Raw genomic sequence first — 16982 nt, 5'->3', positions numbered from 1 at the left:
GCGCAAGTGTGTGGGCATGTGTATATGTATGTGTACATGCGTGTGACCACTCTTTCCTCTATTAGTGCCTAGAGGTGATGACATATTAGCAGTGGGGAGCTAATATCAGATCTTGATCACCACTAAAAAGACTCAGGGCTCCCTGGGAAAAAAGGACAGAATCCAGGACTAGGATAGAGAAAGCACAAGATAAGCCTGGAATATCTTGTTCAAGAAAGTAAGGAAGTACTCAAGAATGTCACGTTAAAAAGATGTAAGAGCAGGTTGAACAGGCTTTGTTGGCCAAAATCTGGGACAATTTAGAGATTAAACAAAGAAAGACAGAAACTAATGGAACAAAATAAAATAAGATTCAAGTCTACACTAGCATAAATAAGTAAATGAGAGAGAAGGAAAAAGTCCTCCTTAGAGAAGAATGCAGTCTACTGCAGCCCTCCTTACAGTAAATGCAGTTCTTTACACAGAATTATGGGACAAGAAAGAAAACATGAATGTTTAAAGTTTTCTGAAAGCAGGATCTTTATACTTTTTGGTGGATTTGTACTGTACACGTAGCTGAGCCAAACACACCTTCCCTTACTTCCCATCTCTACTGAGCCCAATCTACCCAGCTGTAAAGAATAAGAAGGGAGTAGAGGGCCAGTCCTTCCTCACACCTAAGGGTGGTGAAATTGCAGCTCTGAGATCTGGCAGCCACCTGGAGGTGCCTTCCACAGCAGGCTGGACAGCTCCTCTAGTGTGTGGGGTCTTTGCTTTTCACTTCTTTCATTCTTTGGCCTTTTTTTTTGGTACCGAGGATGGAACTCCAGTCCTTGCCTTGCGCAGCAGTCAGCAAAACCACTGAGCTAAATCCCCGGTCCATTTGGTCATTTTTTTAACAGCATGATGAGGAGGCCCAGTAGGACACCCCATCATGAAGGCAGGAGTCTTGAAGGTCAAAGACCCACATGAGTCTCAACTCAGCTCCATGGGTTCAGGTGATTCTTGCTTCTCCCATGTCACATCCTTCTTCCCATTCAAACTGCCACAGACTTGAAACCTCAGCCCAGGCAGAAAAGAGCAGCTCATATCAACTATACAGTCAGCTCTGATCACTCCATGAGCAGGTTCTGCTGCTCAGAGATTCATATGATCAGAATTCCTACAGTTGTGCACAACCTCAAAACATTCCCACAAATCAGTGACTAGTAATGAGGGAAAATGCTAACAACTGGCAGACTTCATTTGAACCAGGTAATCAAAGTGAGCATCACCAATACTGGGACAAACTGATATCTGTACCTCCTTCTTCGTACAATGCACTGAAAAAGATAGATCACTTCTGTCATATTCCTGCCCAAAATCTGTAATGTGAGACTCATCAGGAAATGTCAGAAAAGCCTAAACTATGGGACTTTCTACAAAATAGCTGGCTTGTATTCCAGATATGGGATAGGGCAGAGGAAGTATTCCAGTTCAAAGGACACTAAAGAGACACAAAACTAAATGCAACATGTGATCCTAGACTAGGTCTAGAATGAGGAGAAAAATCTAAAAAGCATGGTATTAGGACAACTGATAGAATATGAATATGGACTATTAGATAATGATATAGTATCAATTTGCTACTTTTGATATTGGTACTCTGTGCGTATTTTTTTTCCAGTACCAGGAATTGAATTCAGGACCTTGTGCTTGCCAGGCAGGCATGGCACCACTGAGCTAAATCCCTGGCCCCTGTGTCATTTTTTGAAGAGAATCCTGTTCTGAGGAACAGGAACATTGAAGAGGTTTGGCATAAAAGTCTGGGTGCATCCTGTCTTAGAAACTTAATCCCAAAGGCATGGTGATGGTGCTTGAAGTTAGGCCTTTGGGAGGTAGTTAGGATTAGTTAAGGTATGAAGATAGGGCTCTCATGATGGCGTTGAGTGGCTTTACAAGAGAAAGAAGACAGACTGGAACTAGCACATTTGCTCTGTCTTACCATGTGATGTCCTCTGCCGTGTTATGCTGCAACACAAGGCCCTCACCACCCAGAGGCCAAGCAGATGCTGGTGCCATACAGAACCACGAGTTAAACAAACCTCCATGCTTTATACATCATTCAATTTCAGGGATTCTGTTATGGTAACAGAAAATGGTCTGAGACTGGGAACTCTCAGGATTCTTCTTGAAGGAAAGTCTAAGAGCCGCTGACAAATCAGGCCTCTACTTACTTGTAAGGAAACTTATTTCCCGAATCGTTGTTATCATAGTGCTCTTTTCTTACTCTCTATTTATGCCTTTCAGAGTTCTTTCTTCCACATCCAGGATCCAGTGGTGTTTGTTCACTCCACATTTTGTACATTTGGTATTTTAGTCACAGCTTTGCCTTCCTGGGCTGGTTCATTATTGCCATATAGAGTCCTTGTTTTGCTTCTTACTGCCTCTCTTCACCTCAGGTCCTCTCTGTCAGTGGTTCCCAAGTGTTCTTGTGCATCAGACTCACCAGGAGGGCTTGTTAAAACACAAAATGCTTGGCCCACTCCAGAGATCCTAAGTCAGTAAGCCTGAGATAGGGCCTGAGAATCTGCATTTCCAAGTTCCAGGTGAAAATCCATGAATCACATTTTTTTGTTGTTTTGTTTTGTTTTTTGAGACAGGGTATTGCTATTTGTTTAGGCTGACCTTGAACTCACTGTGTAGCTCAGGCTGGCCTCGAGCTCACTATGATCTTCCTGCCTCAGCCTCCCAAGTACTGGGATTATGGGTGTGCACACCATGCCCGGCTATGAACCACATTTCTTGAGAACTGCTGTCCTCTAATATTTACAGGTGGATCATTGAAAGTGATGTTTTAGCATTTATTTAGAATTTCTCTTAAAGTTATGAATAAGCTTGTTCATAGCCTTTTCAGGTCATGGTATTGACTCTATCAATAAAGATTTCTTTTACACATTCCTCCTGCTGTGTTCTTTTGCATTTTTAGTAGATCTAATCCTCCATCCTCAATCTCAGAAATTTCATGTCTTTTTAGCTTTCCAGGACCATGGGTTTAGCTCTGTGTTACCAAAGTACAATGTTTTAAAATTTTTATTAGTACATGTTTGCAGTACATAATAATTGTATTCATTGTGGGGAGTTGGCACATGTACATAACACATTTTTTGTTCTTTCTACTTCTCCTTCCCCTTCCCCTCCCCTCTCTCCCTGTGCTACCAAAGTTTCAAATCTGCGTCTGTGGTGTTTTATGATATGTTAAACAGCTGGCAAAATTCTGAGGGGTGGAGGAATGGGTTGGAGTGGAGAGCAATGACCATTAAAATCAACTCAAATCAACCCTAGAAGTATTTGGCAGCGAGCCAGAATGCAGAGGCCCATAAACATACTTGGCGGGCTCTGGAATGGTACACTCCTTCCTTCTAAGTAAGCCCTACCAGCCCCAGACCTTTGGATCTGCCTGGGTGCTATTACATCATCTGTGGCTGGATAATTCCCTCCAGGCACAGATCAGTGACCCTAGAGAATAAGAGAGACATGCCGCCTTGGAGAAACATCTAGAAAAAGACTAGATCTTATTTGGTAGAATTGTATCTAATTGAAGTTTTGCACCTGCCCATTCTCTTGCTTACCCCAAACTTGCCTTTTAGCACTGTTGTCTTGGGCCTGCAGGAATCCCGTGAGACCACAGAGTCAGTGCTCCATCTCCAGAGGACTGATAAGTCCCTGCCGTGACTTATTCTGAAATCTCTGATGGTTAGGGAGCCTCAGAATCCCTCCCTCACACCAAATGCCTCATACATAGTGTTTTGCAAGACAAATCTCTGTGTGACTGCAAAGGCACAGAGCTGGGCTATGATCATCTGATTCATCCAGGAACATAAAGCTCTCCAAAACATGCGGAACTCTTGTGTGGAGTGACGGGTCTCTGCAATGACCCCTGTCCAAATCACCTGCACCTTAGCCTTTCCTCTGTTTTATGATCCCATCGGGCTCAGTCTCTTCTCACACATGCTGCCTGTTGCCCCTGTATCCTCTCAATCTCATCCACTCATGTCCTCACCCAGCCCTTTTCTGTAGCCCTTCCTTGCCTTTGCTACTCCTCTCTTCACTCTGTCTTCACTCACTTCTTGCATTTAGCTTCACCACACAATCTGATGCATAATCACACAATTAAATATTTTCAAGAACTTACTACAGGAGTTTCCTCAGCAGAATCTATTTATCCATCAGCACATCCAATACCCTGAGTCTTCTTTCTGTCAGAGTGGGAGTCCTCTATTTCCTATTTGGCTATTTGTTAGCAACAGTTGTTACCACTCTTCCCCATCCCATGGGACTTGTCTTCTGCTAGACTGACAATGAGGACTGAGCCCATCTACTCAGTTGAGGTGCATTTGGATTTTGCTGTTGCTGTGCTACAGAGCACCTGGGCTTCAGATTCCTCTAGTGTTATCTCAGAGCTTGCATGAGGGGTTGGCATGTCAGAGAGCTTTGTTCAATGTTCCTGGTCCACTCTCATCTTTTGTCTTCCAACAGAGAGGGGATCTCCTCATGCACCTTGGCCATAGGCTGATGTGCTTGTTACTTGATGCTTGCCCACCCAATAGGATGGGGACATTTTTTGTTGTCCTACACCAGTCTCAGGCTCAGGCAGGGTCTCATGGGTGGAACTTTATTTTGCTCCTTCCCAACTGTGACAGCCAACCTCTTATATCTTTAGCAGGTTTTCTGTCCATTTTCCAGCAGTGATAGAACTCCAGTGGTACTTGGATAGGATCCTGAGCTAGAGCCAAGTATTTACCTATGAACCAAGTATGTATATATTTACCCACCATTCCATTGACTTACTTATCTATTCGCTCATCTTGACATCAATACCATGGTGTCTTGACTAGTATGGCTTCATAATAAATTTTTTTTTCCAGTACCGGGGATTGAACTCAAGACCTTGTACTTGCAAGGCCGGCACAGTGCCACTGAGCTAAATCCCCGGCCTTCATAATAAATCTTGAAGCCAGGTGATGTAAGTCTTTGTTAATCACTTTCAAGATAGTTTGCACTTCTAGGTCCTTTACTCAATTTTAGAAACAATATGTTATCAACTTCTACACCAAAAAAACACCCACTGTTCTCGCTTCAACAGCACATATACTAAAAAAGCACCTACTGAATGAAATTCTGACTTGAATTTCATTAAATCTATTGACGAGTTTGGGGAAGAACTAACATCTTGATAACAATGAATATTGTTAAAATTCATAAACACCGTAATTCTCTTGATTTAAATTTTCTGTTATTTCTCTTAGAAATGTTTTATAGTTTTCAGTGTACCAGCCTTGTATTTCTTTTGTCAGAAGTATCACTATTTCATAGTTTTTGGTACCAATGCAAATGGTAATATTTTATTTCAATTTCCTATTGTTTGTTGAAAGTACTTTGTATTGTGATTTTTTTTGTTATACTAACCATGTGTTCTGAAACTCATTCAAAAACTCACTTACTCTAATAGTATTTTTGTATATTCCATAGGATTTTTATGGAAATGATCATGTCATGAATTATCTAGATATATTTTATGGTGCCATTTTATCTCCTTTGTTGTCTTACTAACTATAATTCATTGTTGTATTATTTTAAAGTTGCTTTAGGATCTATAGTTTATATCTTTATCTTATCACAGTTTATTTTCCAAGTTATTTCATACCATTCACATAAAAAGCATTAAGAACTTTAAATAATATACTTTCATTTCTCTCCTCTCAGCCTTTGTGTTACTGTTGTGTGATACATTTTTCTTTTACATGTTTTTTTATTTCCCCTGGTACCAGGGTTCAAACTCAGGACCTTGCACTTGCCAGGTAGGCGCAGCACCACTGAGGTACATCCCCAGACCTCTTTTACATATGTTATATGTCCCCACAACACATTATTTGTATTTTTCATTTAAACAGTTTTTTGGGTTTTTTTAAGACAGGGTCTTGCTTTGTAGTTCAAGCTGGCCTTGAACTCACTATGTAGCCTCAACCTCATGGCAATCCTCCTGCCACAGCCTCCCAAGTGCTGGGATTACAGGTATACACCACCATGCTCAGCTAAACACTTGAATATCTTTTATGATCTATGTATTTAAAAAGATTTTTGTGCTACACTAGTCATCATTTTTGGTTGTTCTTTAGCCAGAGGTTTTGAAATATCTACTCTGGTGTTTTTTGTTGGTTTGTTGGTTTTTTGTGTTTCTATGAAAGGATTTTTACTTGGAGTCTTTCCATTGTGAATGGTCCTCAAACAAAGATAAACTCAGGAACAGTTGATATTTGAATGTACAAGGACATCAATGTACTGCAGCCAACCCAACCAGTCAAGTGGTAGACAGTTACTTACATTACAAAGCCAGATGATCTCATTACCACATCAGAGATAATACACGTAACTGTAGCCATAACTTTTCAATTCCACAAGCCTTAGTCATAACTTCTGATACCTCTATTGTAATATCTACATACTCTCTCATAGCTTTGCTCCTTAGATATTCAATATAAACAAATCTTGCCTTATCTACAATATGTTAAGTTCCTTGAAGACAGTGAATTTATTTCTCTGATACCCTCACTATTCTAAGCCCCATATTCAATAGATATTTTTTGAAGTTAGTAGCTTATGCAGACATATACCGGTGTGAATGAAGTAAGAGAAATTGGGGCCAACTTAAGGCTCTGGGATTTCAAAACTCTCACACAGCTGAAAAATATACATAATAAGCCATAATAATCATTTAAATGAAGACAGCAAAACAGTGTGTAAGGCCACACCTCTTTCTGCTTTCCAGAACCTGTGTGTCAAGCTTCTTAATCGGTAAAGTCAATTTACAGAGTCTAATATGGGCAAGGAGCCCTGGCCTACTCTCCTATCCAGAGTTCAAAAGTTGTCAGGTCAGCATACCCCTCCCATTTGTTAAGCAGAGTCAAAAACCATTCCAAAATTTTCTTTCACTTATTATACCATTCAATCACCTGCAACATGAGATATAAAGCAGCATAAGATGTGGTTCTCTCAGGGAGCTCAATGTGAAGCTGATAATGACAAAAGAATAAAGGCCTCTGGGAAGCTACTTATCCATCTTTCTTCCTTATTTTCTACCTGAAATATCAGCCAACCTAACACACTTTCTTTTGGCACTGTAAGTAGAGACTGTACTTAGCTCACTTCCCTAACTTCATCAACTCTCTCCCTCCCTCTCTCTCTCTCTCTCTCTCTGACTCATTAACAAGGATTCTCACTCTACCTTACATGATAAGTGAATTTCATCACAGTTCAAGTCCTTAAACAATGATTTTTGGGACTTGGGAGGTTGAGTGGCTATAGGCTGGTGAGCAAATGAAAAGTAAGTAAATATAAAGTGCAAGGAGGTCCCACGTTCGATCCCCAATACCAAAAAAAAAAAAAAAAAGTAAATATATTCCATCCTTTTAGGACTCAAGAGGATCCCTGCCCCCTCCAGTCTCCTGTATTGAGAGTCTTGGTTTAGGATTTTATCACCACTCACTGCAACTATTGCAAAAGGTTCAGCTTAGCTTCCATCCTTCAGGCTCTACTGACTGCAGTTCATTCTCTATGCTCTTAGCAAGAGTAGCTTTTCCACTCTGCAAGTCCATAATGTAAGCCCTGCTCAGAACCCTCCAGGGGCTCCCCACTGCCCAGAAGAGAATCAAGTCTTTCAAGGAGAAAACATTCTAATAATATCAACCATATATAATGAGGAACACTGATAAGGGACATAAAATGTATACTGAGAGATTTTATATGCTTATCATTTAGTCTCATACCATTCAACAAAATCAACACGGCAAAAGTGATCCACCTCAAAACAAATAAGCACAAATGATGATTTGACTGAAAGACTATCCCCAGAATGCTATTTCTTAAACACTGAGGGTTTTCTTTTGCTTTTAAAAAACTCTGCCTAGCTCATTTTCATCCAGTTATTCCCATTTTGTTTAGAACCAATTCAGTACATCAAACACACTGAAATAACCTAAAAAACAGTTGAGAGATAATGGAAGCTTAACCACAACTCCAACAATAATTGTGCAAATAATTTGTAAAATGTGTGCATAGTATGCACAAATGTTATATGTAGTTACTTCATATAAACTTGTTTTTCAAAATGTGTAAGGTTATGAAATAGAGATCAGCTATCATGAATTAATGATGAATTAGGAGAACTCCTAAATTCTAGATCTCTACTGTTATTTCTTTTGTAGTTTTATTTATCTTTCTAATTACAAAACCAATTCAAATTTTGACAGAAAAAAAAAAGAAAAGGCAAACAACTGCATACATATACACATACTAGTGATACATAGTGATATATTTTCCTATTAAAGGGTAACTACTTCTAGATCTGATACTCAAAATCAAGTCATATACTGCATACTATTTGAAAACAACTCCATTCAATTTATGTAATCATCCACTGTTTAACATTTAGTGTCAAAAAATTTAATATTTTGTACATATCGGTTTTTACTACTATTCTTTTTCTATCAGTAGAGAGATAAAAGCAGTAAAAACTAGATAAAATTGGTTTGAAATTAAAAAATAAAAGGCTAGGGCAAAGTCCCTCAGAGCTCTGAAAAACAGCTTATAAATTCTTAAAAACACACAATAAATTGTGAAAACACCCTCAACTAATCCCCTACACAACAAAAACAAACCAAAACTGAGTGCCAGGGATATTCATCTTCAAACAAATCAGTATCTTCTGTAGCAGCTTTTGGCCAAATCATCTGCAGCCTTTTGGATTGTGCTGACCTTTAATTAAGAAGTAAACTTTTTCTCAAAATAATGGATTTCCCTCCAAGTGAGGCTTTTGAATAAGACATCAGGATGCATAAGCACCTGAATAAGTACCTACTATGGACAGGAGCATGAACAGATTGGAGACTAATACTCACTGATAAAGAATGTGTTGTTTTGTATAACTTCTGACCAGAATCATAGTAAATTTAATAATTTGAGTCTCCTTTGCTTTTAAGATCACTTTAAAAATACCAGATCTGTCCTATGGTCTCTTTGTCAGTCTTTACACCAACACCACACTGTCTTGACTGTGACTTTAACAGTAAGTCTCAGAATCAGGGAGACTTCCTCCAACTTAGTTATTTTTCAAAGTTGTTTTGGCTATACTAGGTCTTTCACATTTATATGGGAATTTTGGAATTGGTTTGTCAATTTCTACAAGAAAACCTGTAAGAATTTTGATTTGGGGAGACTTGACACCTTAACAATACTGATTTGCCAAATCTACAAAATGGTATCTCTCTCCATGGAGTTAGTTCTTCTTAAGTTCTCTAAGCAATAGCTTGAGGTTTCCAGTGCACAAATTTTTCACATCTATTGTCAGATTTATGTCTTAAGAATTTCAAACCTTTCAAAGTTATTAAAAGTGACATTTGAAAACATGTTCAATCTCCAATTGTTAAGTGAGAATGCATAGACATACAATTGGTTTTTGTATGTTGATGTTTTGTACACTGCCACCAACCCATGCATATATGGGTAACGTATTCAAAATGTGTAAGAGGAAGCCATAGGAAACAATGTTTTCAAAAGATGGTTTGGGAATAATTTGATGTTCACAGGCAAAAAGCAAACAAACATAAACAACCTTCAATCCATACCTCAAATTACTCTATATACAAATTAACTCAGAATTGTCCATAGCCATAAATGTGAATCCTAAAGCAGTAAGACTTCTAGATGAACAAAGACAAAGAAAAAACCTTCATGATCTTGGGCTAAGGAAAGATTTCTTATATATGACAAAAAAGCATTATACATAATAAGTTAATAAATGGGATCTCAAAATTACAGATTTCTGCTCTCAGTTAAGAGAATGAATACAAGCTACAGAGTTTGAGAAAATACTTGCAAATCATGCATCTGGTAAAGGCCTTGTAACTAGAATATATAAAAAAACTCTCAAAACTCAAATAAAAATGTAAGCTCAGTTTTTAAAAGGGCAAAAGATTTAAGCAGATACTTCATTTAAAAAGATATATACAAGGCAGGGCCGGGGATTTAGCTCAGTGGTTTTGCCGCCTGCTGCGCAAGTGCAAGGACCCAAGTTTGATCACTGGTACCAAAAAAAAAAAAAAAAAGGATATGTACAAGACAATTCTTAGAAGTGCATAGAAAGGTGCTCAACATCGCTAATTATGAAAATGCAAGTTAAATTATGAGAGATCACTACATACATATTAGAATGGGCAAAATTTGTTTTAAAATTTTTATTAGTACACGTTTGCAGTACATAATGACTACATTCATCATGGGGAGTTGGTACATATACAAAACACATCTTAATTCTTCCTCTCCCATCTCTTGGTCCCCTTCTAGTATAGGTATAATTTAAAAGGCTCTTCATACCAAGTGCCAACATGGATGCTGAGGAACTAAAACTCTTCTACACTGCTTCTGGGAAGGTAAAATAGTACAACCTCTTTAGACAATGGTTTGGCAATTTCTTAAGAAGTTAAACATAGGGCCAGGGATTAGCTCAGTGGTTCCACCGCCTGCCTTGCAAGCGCAAGGTCCTGAGTTCAATCCCCGGTACCAAAATAAAGAAGTTAAACATACACCTACCATGTGATTTAGTCACTTCTTCCCTAGCCATTCCCTACCCAAGATAAAAGAAAGAATACACCAACACAAAAATCTATAGTGTTAATATTCACACCAACTTTACACATAAAAGACAAACAGTGAAAACAACCCAAAGGTTTATTAACAAATGGTGGTGTACAAGTTACACCAAGGATGGATTCTCAGAATAATTACTGAGTGCACAAAGCTAAACCAGAAAGAGTATATACTGTATAATTCCATTTATATAAAATTCTAGAGAGTGCAGCACACCAGTATTAACAGAAAAGAGATAAGTAGTTGCAGGCTCAGGCGTTGGCAATAAGGATTAGGCAGGACATGAGGAAACCTGGTAGTGAAAGTCACTTTATTCTCTTGATTGAGATGTTAGTTTCATGAGTATACGCATTTACCTCTAAACTTATAAACTCTGCATTCACTCTAAACTTATTAAATTGTACAATTTAAATATATGCAGTTTATTGTCTGTTAATTATACCTTAGTGAGGCTTTTAAAAACAAACAAACAAACAAACAAACAACAAGGCTGCTTGATGGCAGGACCGCCTTTATAAGGCCAGAGTGCAAAGCTGTGCGATGCCCCGAGCTTCAGAGACTGGTTAACCCCCGCCGCTCCCCTGACTTGCAGGTAGATACTCTGACTAAAGCAGCACTCCACTTCCTCACTCTGTAAGAGAGTAGCTGAGAGGCTGGCTATTTCTAGCATCTCCTCAGGGATCATTCCAGGACACCAGCTAGCCAATTGGGAGGAACTGATCAGGTCACCAGCATAACTCAGCTTCTCAGATGTAAGAGAAATCCAGTACCACAGTCTCAAGAAAATGAAACTTCATAAAACCCAATGATGTAAAATCGTTGAGGCTGCTGCTTAAAACCCAGGCACAGAGATCACGGGGTTGCTACCGCTCATGGATGTCCACAGATGACCTTGGCCCCAAATCATATGCACATTTTGTAAGTATATACATGCATGTATTTTTCTGGGGAAAGGCTATAGTTCTTATCAGACCCCGATAGGGCTCCTTTACTGTAAAAAGACAAAGCGGCTTGGACAAGGACCCACCTACATCCATCTTTTCTCCTCCCTCTTTTAGCTCCCCGAACAAAACCCTGGAGTCACCCATTTGACTTTTCCCGCTGACATTAGATCTGCGAACAATCCAGGTTCTTGGGTACACCAAACCATCACCAACTTCATTTCTTCCCTTTTTTGCTTGGAGCGCAGGCTCCCGGCTGTCCCAGCTCGCTGCTTCCTGCCCACTTTAGAACTCCCAGATGTTTTCAGGTCTCCAGGTGTGTAACTTACCACTTTTTTTTTTTTTTTTCCTTCTCAGGCATGCTGTCCCTACCCCATCTTCCCAGCTGCCCATTCTTCTCATTTACATTCGCCTCAAAGTCCAGAGGGAGGGCCGTTTTGCCCAGACCCCTTCGGGGACCGCCGGACGTGCAACGACACCCTCACAGCCCGCGCAGGTGGCCTCGCAGAAGCGCGCGCACTTCTCCAAAGCGCTGTGCCAGCACAACTTTGCTCTCACTGCCAAACTGGACCTCTCAGAACTGCTTTCCTCTCCAGCTCTCGGAAATCTGAGGTCGGTAGCTCGCTCCCCGGCGAGGGTGACCTGGGAGCCAGCGCGAGCCTGGCCGGCAGCGGAGCCCTTCCCGCCCCTCTGCTCCTGCACGTGTCCCTCCTGCCCGCGTAGCGCCCGCTCCGGCCCCCTGCAACGCACACCGAGTCCTGCCCCTCCGGCTCCTTTTCCAGCCAGGGGAGGAGGAGACCTGTGCGGTCCGGTTCGAGCCTCGGCCCCCTCCGCCGCCCCGCCCGAGCGCACCCGGCTCCCTACCCAGCGTCACCGGCGGCAGGAGCAGTAGCTGTAGCAGCAACGCGGCGAGAGCGTGGACTCGACAGCCCCGGAGCTGCCGCGGGACCATGGCGGTCCGACCCGCAGTGTCCCGCCAGCGTGCCCTGGGCCGGCCGCGGGTGCAATGGCCCGGCCTGGGGAGGTGGCTAGCGCAGCTCTGGGACCGGCCGCCTGCCTGGCGCATTCGCTTTCGCTTTTGCTTTAGCCCCCTGAGGGCTGGGGAGAGGTGCGAAGCGGTGACAGATCCGTGACTCAGCATACCCACTCCTGATTTAGGAGAAGCCACGGCGCTGCTAGGACCCTCGCGCCACTGCTCCTGTCCCCGGTACCCTGCAGACCCAGCGCAGAAAGGCCTGGGGACCTCACCTGTGCAAGCCCGGGGCCCTCCTCTTCGCTTCTTGCTCTGGGGACTCCCAGACAGGTCGAGCGGTGTCGCCCCCCGCAGAGACAATGGGCGAAGCAGTCGGAGGCCAAGGTTTCTAGTCCACTGTGTTGTTCGATGTTTACACTAGACTTCAGCCCCGCTCTCTAGAGCCTCGTCCAGGACGCCTGGAACTTTTGTAAGTTTCCTGCGCTCAGCGTCGGCGTCGTGGGTGAGCGCGGAGGTATTGCCGCGCGGTGTGGCCGCCGCGGGAAGCGGACAGTTCGTCCGGGTCACCTGCACTATGTGCTCTTGGGTTAATGCACAGCCCCGGCTACCCGCTTGCTTCCGAGGTGGTGGCGAACCGCTCCTGCTCCAGCCCTGTCCAGGTTACCTTGCCTTGTTCCTGCTGCCTCTTTCATCCCCAAGAAAAGGTCAAATATTTGAAGGGCAGAAAGCGGAGAAGGAAGAGAAGAATGGACAGTCAATCGCTGCGCCTCGTTTCGTTTCCCTCGGCGAGCTCTCCGGGTCTACCAACCTCCTCCACTGCGGGTGGGTGTTATCGTTCTTGAAATCCCAAATCAAGCTTCTCTTTACGGAGAACCAGATCTGAACTGGGAAAACTCCGGATGCGGAGTCGGAAATGCCCAGGTGGATGAGTGGAGTTGAGGGAGACAGACACCCCAGCGCTTCAGTCTGCAGCTTCCTAAATAAAATCCCTGGGTTATTTGAGGCTTTGAGGGAAGAAACACGCACAAATTCTCTTTGAATTAAGTAGTGTATGAATTGAAGTTTTCCTCCACGTGGGAAAAGGGGAAGACTTTCCTCTGCTTGCTCCTTTTACCCTAAAAAGTTTAAAATCGATGTGATAAGTGCAAAATATGCACAGAAAAGGAATTCAAAGGACTGGAAACCACATGTGGTCCCAGCTTCTAAGTATAGTCAATGTTAACGTTTCATGTACTTCAGACTCATAAAAGCTCCTTTTCTTGTGGCCATTTTCAGATATCAAAAGTAGAGTGTAATGAACACCAGGTGCTCATCACCCAGCCTGGGGTGATCACAGGAAGACCGCTCATTCATCTTAGCAGGAATAGTTCTGTGCCTCCAACTGGGGCAACCGCAGTGCCAGTGTATTTCCTCCCCGAGCATATGTCTAAGACTGGGAAGGTTGAATAAAAATTTTATTGGATACATGCAGAGCATACAACATGTGACACCTTTTTAGATTTTATGAACCTCTATAAAGTAGGGATTTCCATATTATTACAAATTTTAACTGCACCAAATTACCATTGTTTAACTTTCCTCTCTTATTTCAATATTAAAACAACACTGTAGCCAATATTTTTGTATGAAACACACCTTGTGAATTTAAGATTGTTGGATAGATTTCTTAAATGGCTTCCGCAGGCAGTGTCTATAATCCGGGAGTGACTGGGGTAACACTTTGTTCTGAGGCGTCTATTAAGGACCCACACTGGGGTGGGGCATTTGCTCATCAGTTAACACTTGTAGCAGAACTGGAGGTGGGGACCAGGCCCTGGGGTCAGGAAAGGCAAGGCCTAGTAGTAGGGCCTGCAGCCTTAGGCTCATTGGCAAGGGGCAGCTAGGCCCTCAGGACTGGGGAGGGAACCAGGCAGAAAGTAGGTCAGACAGGGCCACCAAGAAAGGGAAGGAAGAGATGTGACTCAAGAGTAAGGGCCTTACTTTTTTCTCCTTCTTCTTTGTGATGTCAGCTTTCTGTCACTGTACAAAACACCTGAGATAAAACAATGTAAAAGGAAGAAAGATTTATTTTGTCTCATGTTTCAGAAGTTTCAGTCCATGGTCACTTGGCCATTGTTTTGGGCCTGTGGTAAGGCTTAACACCATGGCAGGAAGGTGTAGAGGAGCAAAGCTGTTCACCTCATGGTGTCCAGGAAGCAGAGAGAGAAGAGGAGGGGCCTAAAACCCAATATCCCTTTGAAGGACAAGCCTCTTGTGATGTAACTTCCTTCTATGAGGGCCCATCTCTTAAAGGTTCTACCAGCTCCCATCAGCACCATCAGCTACAGAACAAACCTTCATACCATGAGCTTTTGGAGCTGGGCAGTAAGCCTAGTATCAGGAGGCTAAGGTAAGAGGATTGTTGGGAGTTCAAAGCCAAGCTGGGCTACATAGTGAGTTCAAGGCCAGCCTGAATTACATAGCAAGACCTTGTCTCAAAAAAATGAACTGGGGGGGCACATATGATCCAAACCACAATATTCTTTATAACCTTAAATTTTTAAATTGAGTTATAAATCATTTGACGAGTCACCATTTTAAAGTGAACATTTCCATTATTTTTTAGTATTTTCACAGTACTGTGTAACCATGGTTACTAATTCCTGAATATTTTCATCACCCGCCCCCAAGAATACCAGTAACTATTAGTAATCACTCCAAATCTCCCTTCCTCTCAACTCTGGTAACCTCCAGTTTATTTTGTATCTCTATGAATTTGCCTATTCTGAATATAATTATGTAATACATCCTTTTTTGCCTAACTTTTTTTTCTCAGTATATTTTCAAGATCCATCCATGTTGTAACATATATCTAGACTTCATTTTTTAGGTCAAAATAAAATTCCATTAAATTTCCCCCTATTTATTCACCAGTTGATGGATATTTTGGTTATTTTCATTTTGGGGGTGTTATGAATGTAACTACTATGAACATTCAAGTACAAGCCTTTGTGTGAAAACACATTTTCTTGGGCACATACTAAGGAGTGGAATTGATGGGTCCTAAGGTTATTCTAAGATGTTTGTAGGCCAGCAGGAAAACCTAGGGTGCCGGACACAGCAGGTCTTCTGTGTGGGGTGATGCATTTCTAATCATAACATCTTTAGCTCTGAAGATACAGAGTTAGAGTAGCAAGACAGAGTCTGTAGCAGCCTGCATAATGGGATCTCGCTGATGCAGCTAGGCTAGGGAGCCCAAGGCAGTGAAAATGAGGTGAGACGAATGAGAAGGAAACAAGTCCACTCACAGAATAGTTTTCTTAACAGCAGGAAAAAAAGAAAATTGGATGTAGAGAATGGAATCACTTCTCAGAAATCAAAAATAAAAAATATCCTATTTCTTTAGTTTTGTTTCTGAGTGCCATACTTGCCAAGATAACAGAAGTTTGAAAGTATTCTTTCCTTTATTCTATTCTCCCTATTTATTCTATTTCCCCTTTTCTTTTGCCTGCTCTGTGCCAAATTATTTTCTTCCCTTTTCTGGATCCTGTCAGGACCCAGGACCCAAGGCCCAGGGAATATGGGAGGGGCCTATTATCTGTGTTGTCTGTATCACTGTGAAGGTCATTGTCTTGACTCACCCCATTTTCTGGTCTCAGCAAGTCCACTCGGCTCTCTTCTAGGCACTCTACCTCCATTCAAAGTACATGTTTTTGGTGCTGGGAATTGAACCCAGGGCCATTGCACAGAGCTACATTCTCAGCACATTTTTTTTAAATCTTGAGACAAGATTTCCCTATGTCACTAAGTTGTGCAAACTGGGCTTGAACTTGCAATCCTCCTGCCTCATCCTTCCAAAATGCTTTTGCAGGGGCTAGTGGGGCACAACTGTAATCACAGCGCTTTAGGGGGCAGAGGGAGGAGGATTGCAAATTCCAGCACAGGTGGGGCAATTTACTGGCTTAGTGAGATCTGTCTCAAAAATTTAAAAAAAGTCTGGGATATAGCTTGGCACAGTCCTCAACACTGAAAAACAAAAACAAAAGCAACAAACAGACAAAGCTTTTGGATGTCTTCCATCATCACAGACAGTGCAAGCAGATTATCTCATTATCCTGAGTCTTCTTCCAAAAAGGCTTATTTGAGCCAGCCTTCCTTGTACCCTGCAATCCAATAAACACATAAACACCAAGCAATTAAATATCTGTGGACTGCATTTGTGGGACACACAGCCTTAGATTCTAGAACACAAAAGCTTGCCTGCTCTCGGGAAAAATTATCTCTTACCTTTTTTTCCTGGGAAGAGTCTTTGCTAGCAAACATTTCCAAGAGACCAATCTATTTCTTGGTAATTTACCAATTATGTGAATTTGGAGGCTTATCATAATTTGATCATTTTTGTAGTTGGAAAAATTAAACTATGAAAA

General features: G+C 41.8%; 2 protein-coding genes across 6 annotated transcripts in view; one reads left to right on the top strand and one right to left on the bottom strand.

Moving 5' to 3' along the window:
* Il15ra (interleukin 15 receptor subunit alpha) overlaps positions 1-12744 on the bottom strand; it is a 36596-nt gene extending 23852 nt beyond the window's left edge. For all 5 annotated transcript variants that reach the window (XR_002398226.2, XR_002398227.2, XR_002398228.2 and 2 more), the window contains exon 1: positions 12468-12744. Coding sequence is in view for 2 of the 5 variants with exons in the window: in XM_004854525.4 (XP_004854582.1) it covers positions 12468-12744 (277 nt within the window). In the remaining 3 variants the exon portion in view is untranslated. The remainder of the gene's footprint in view (positions 1-12467) is intronic.
* LOC147826337 (uncharacterized) lies at positions 11286-12495 on the top strand. Its single transcript, XM_087181318.1, has 2 exons — positions 11286-11580; positions 11961-12495. Exons 1-2 carry the CDS (start codon positions 11549-11551, stop codon positions 12493-12495), a joined length of 567 nt encoding a protein of 188 aa, XP_087037444.1. The 5' UTR covers positions 11286-11548.
* Positions 12745-16982: the final 4238 nt, after the last annotated feature.

This window comes from Heterocephalus glaber, unplaced genomic scaffold (assembly GCF_053883595.1).
Source record: "Heterocephalus glaber isolate CG9 unplaced genomic scaffold, H.glaber_assembly_v1.0 deba00001472, whole genome shotgun sequence".
NCBI lineage: Eukaryota > Metazoa > Chordata > Mammalia > Rodentia > Bathyergidae > Heterocephalus > Heterocephalus glaber.
Note: the sequence above shows the minus strand (reverse complement) of the source record. Positions and strands in the feature narration are given on the sequence as shown.

What these genes read in the sequence shown, in the direction of transcription:
- LOC147826337 (XM_087181318.1), top strand. Translation starts at nt 11,549, where the DNA reads ATGACCTTGGCCCCAAATCATATGCACATTTT. An exon ending in CCAAATCATATGCACATTTT is followed by an intron (nt 11,581 to 11,960) that starts GTAAGTATATAC and finishes TTTCCTTCTCAG; the next exon opens with GCATGCTGTCCCTACCCCAT.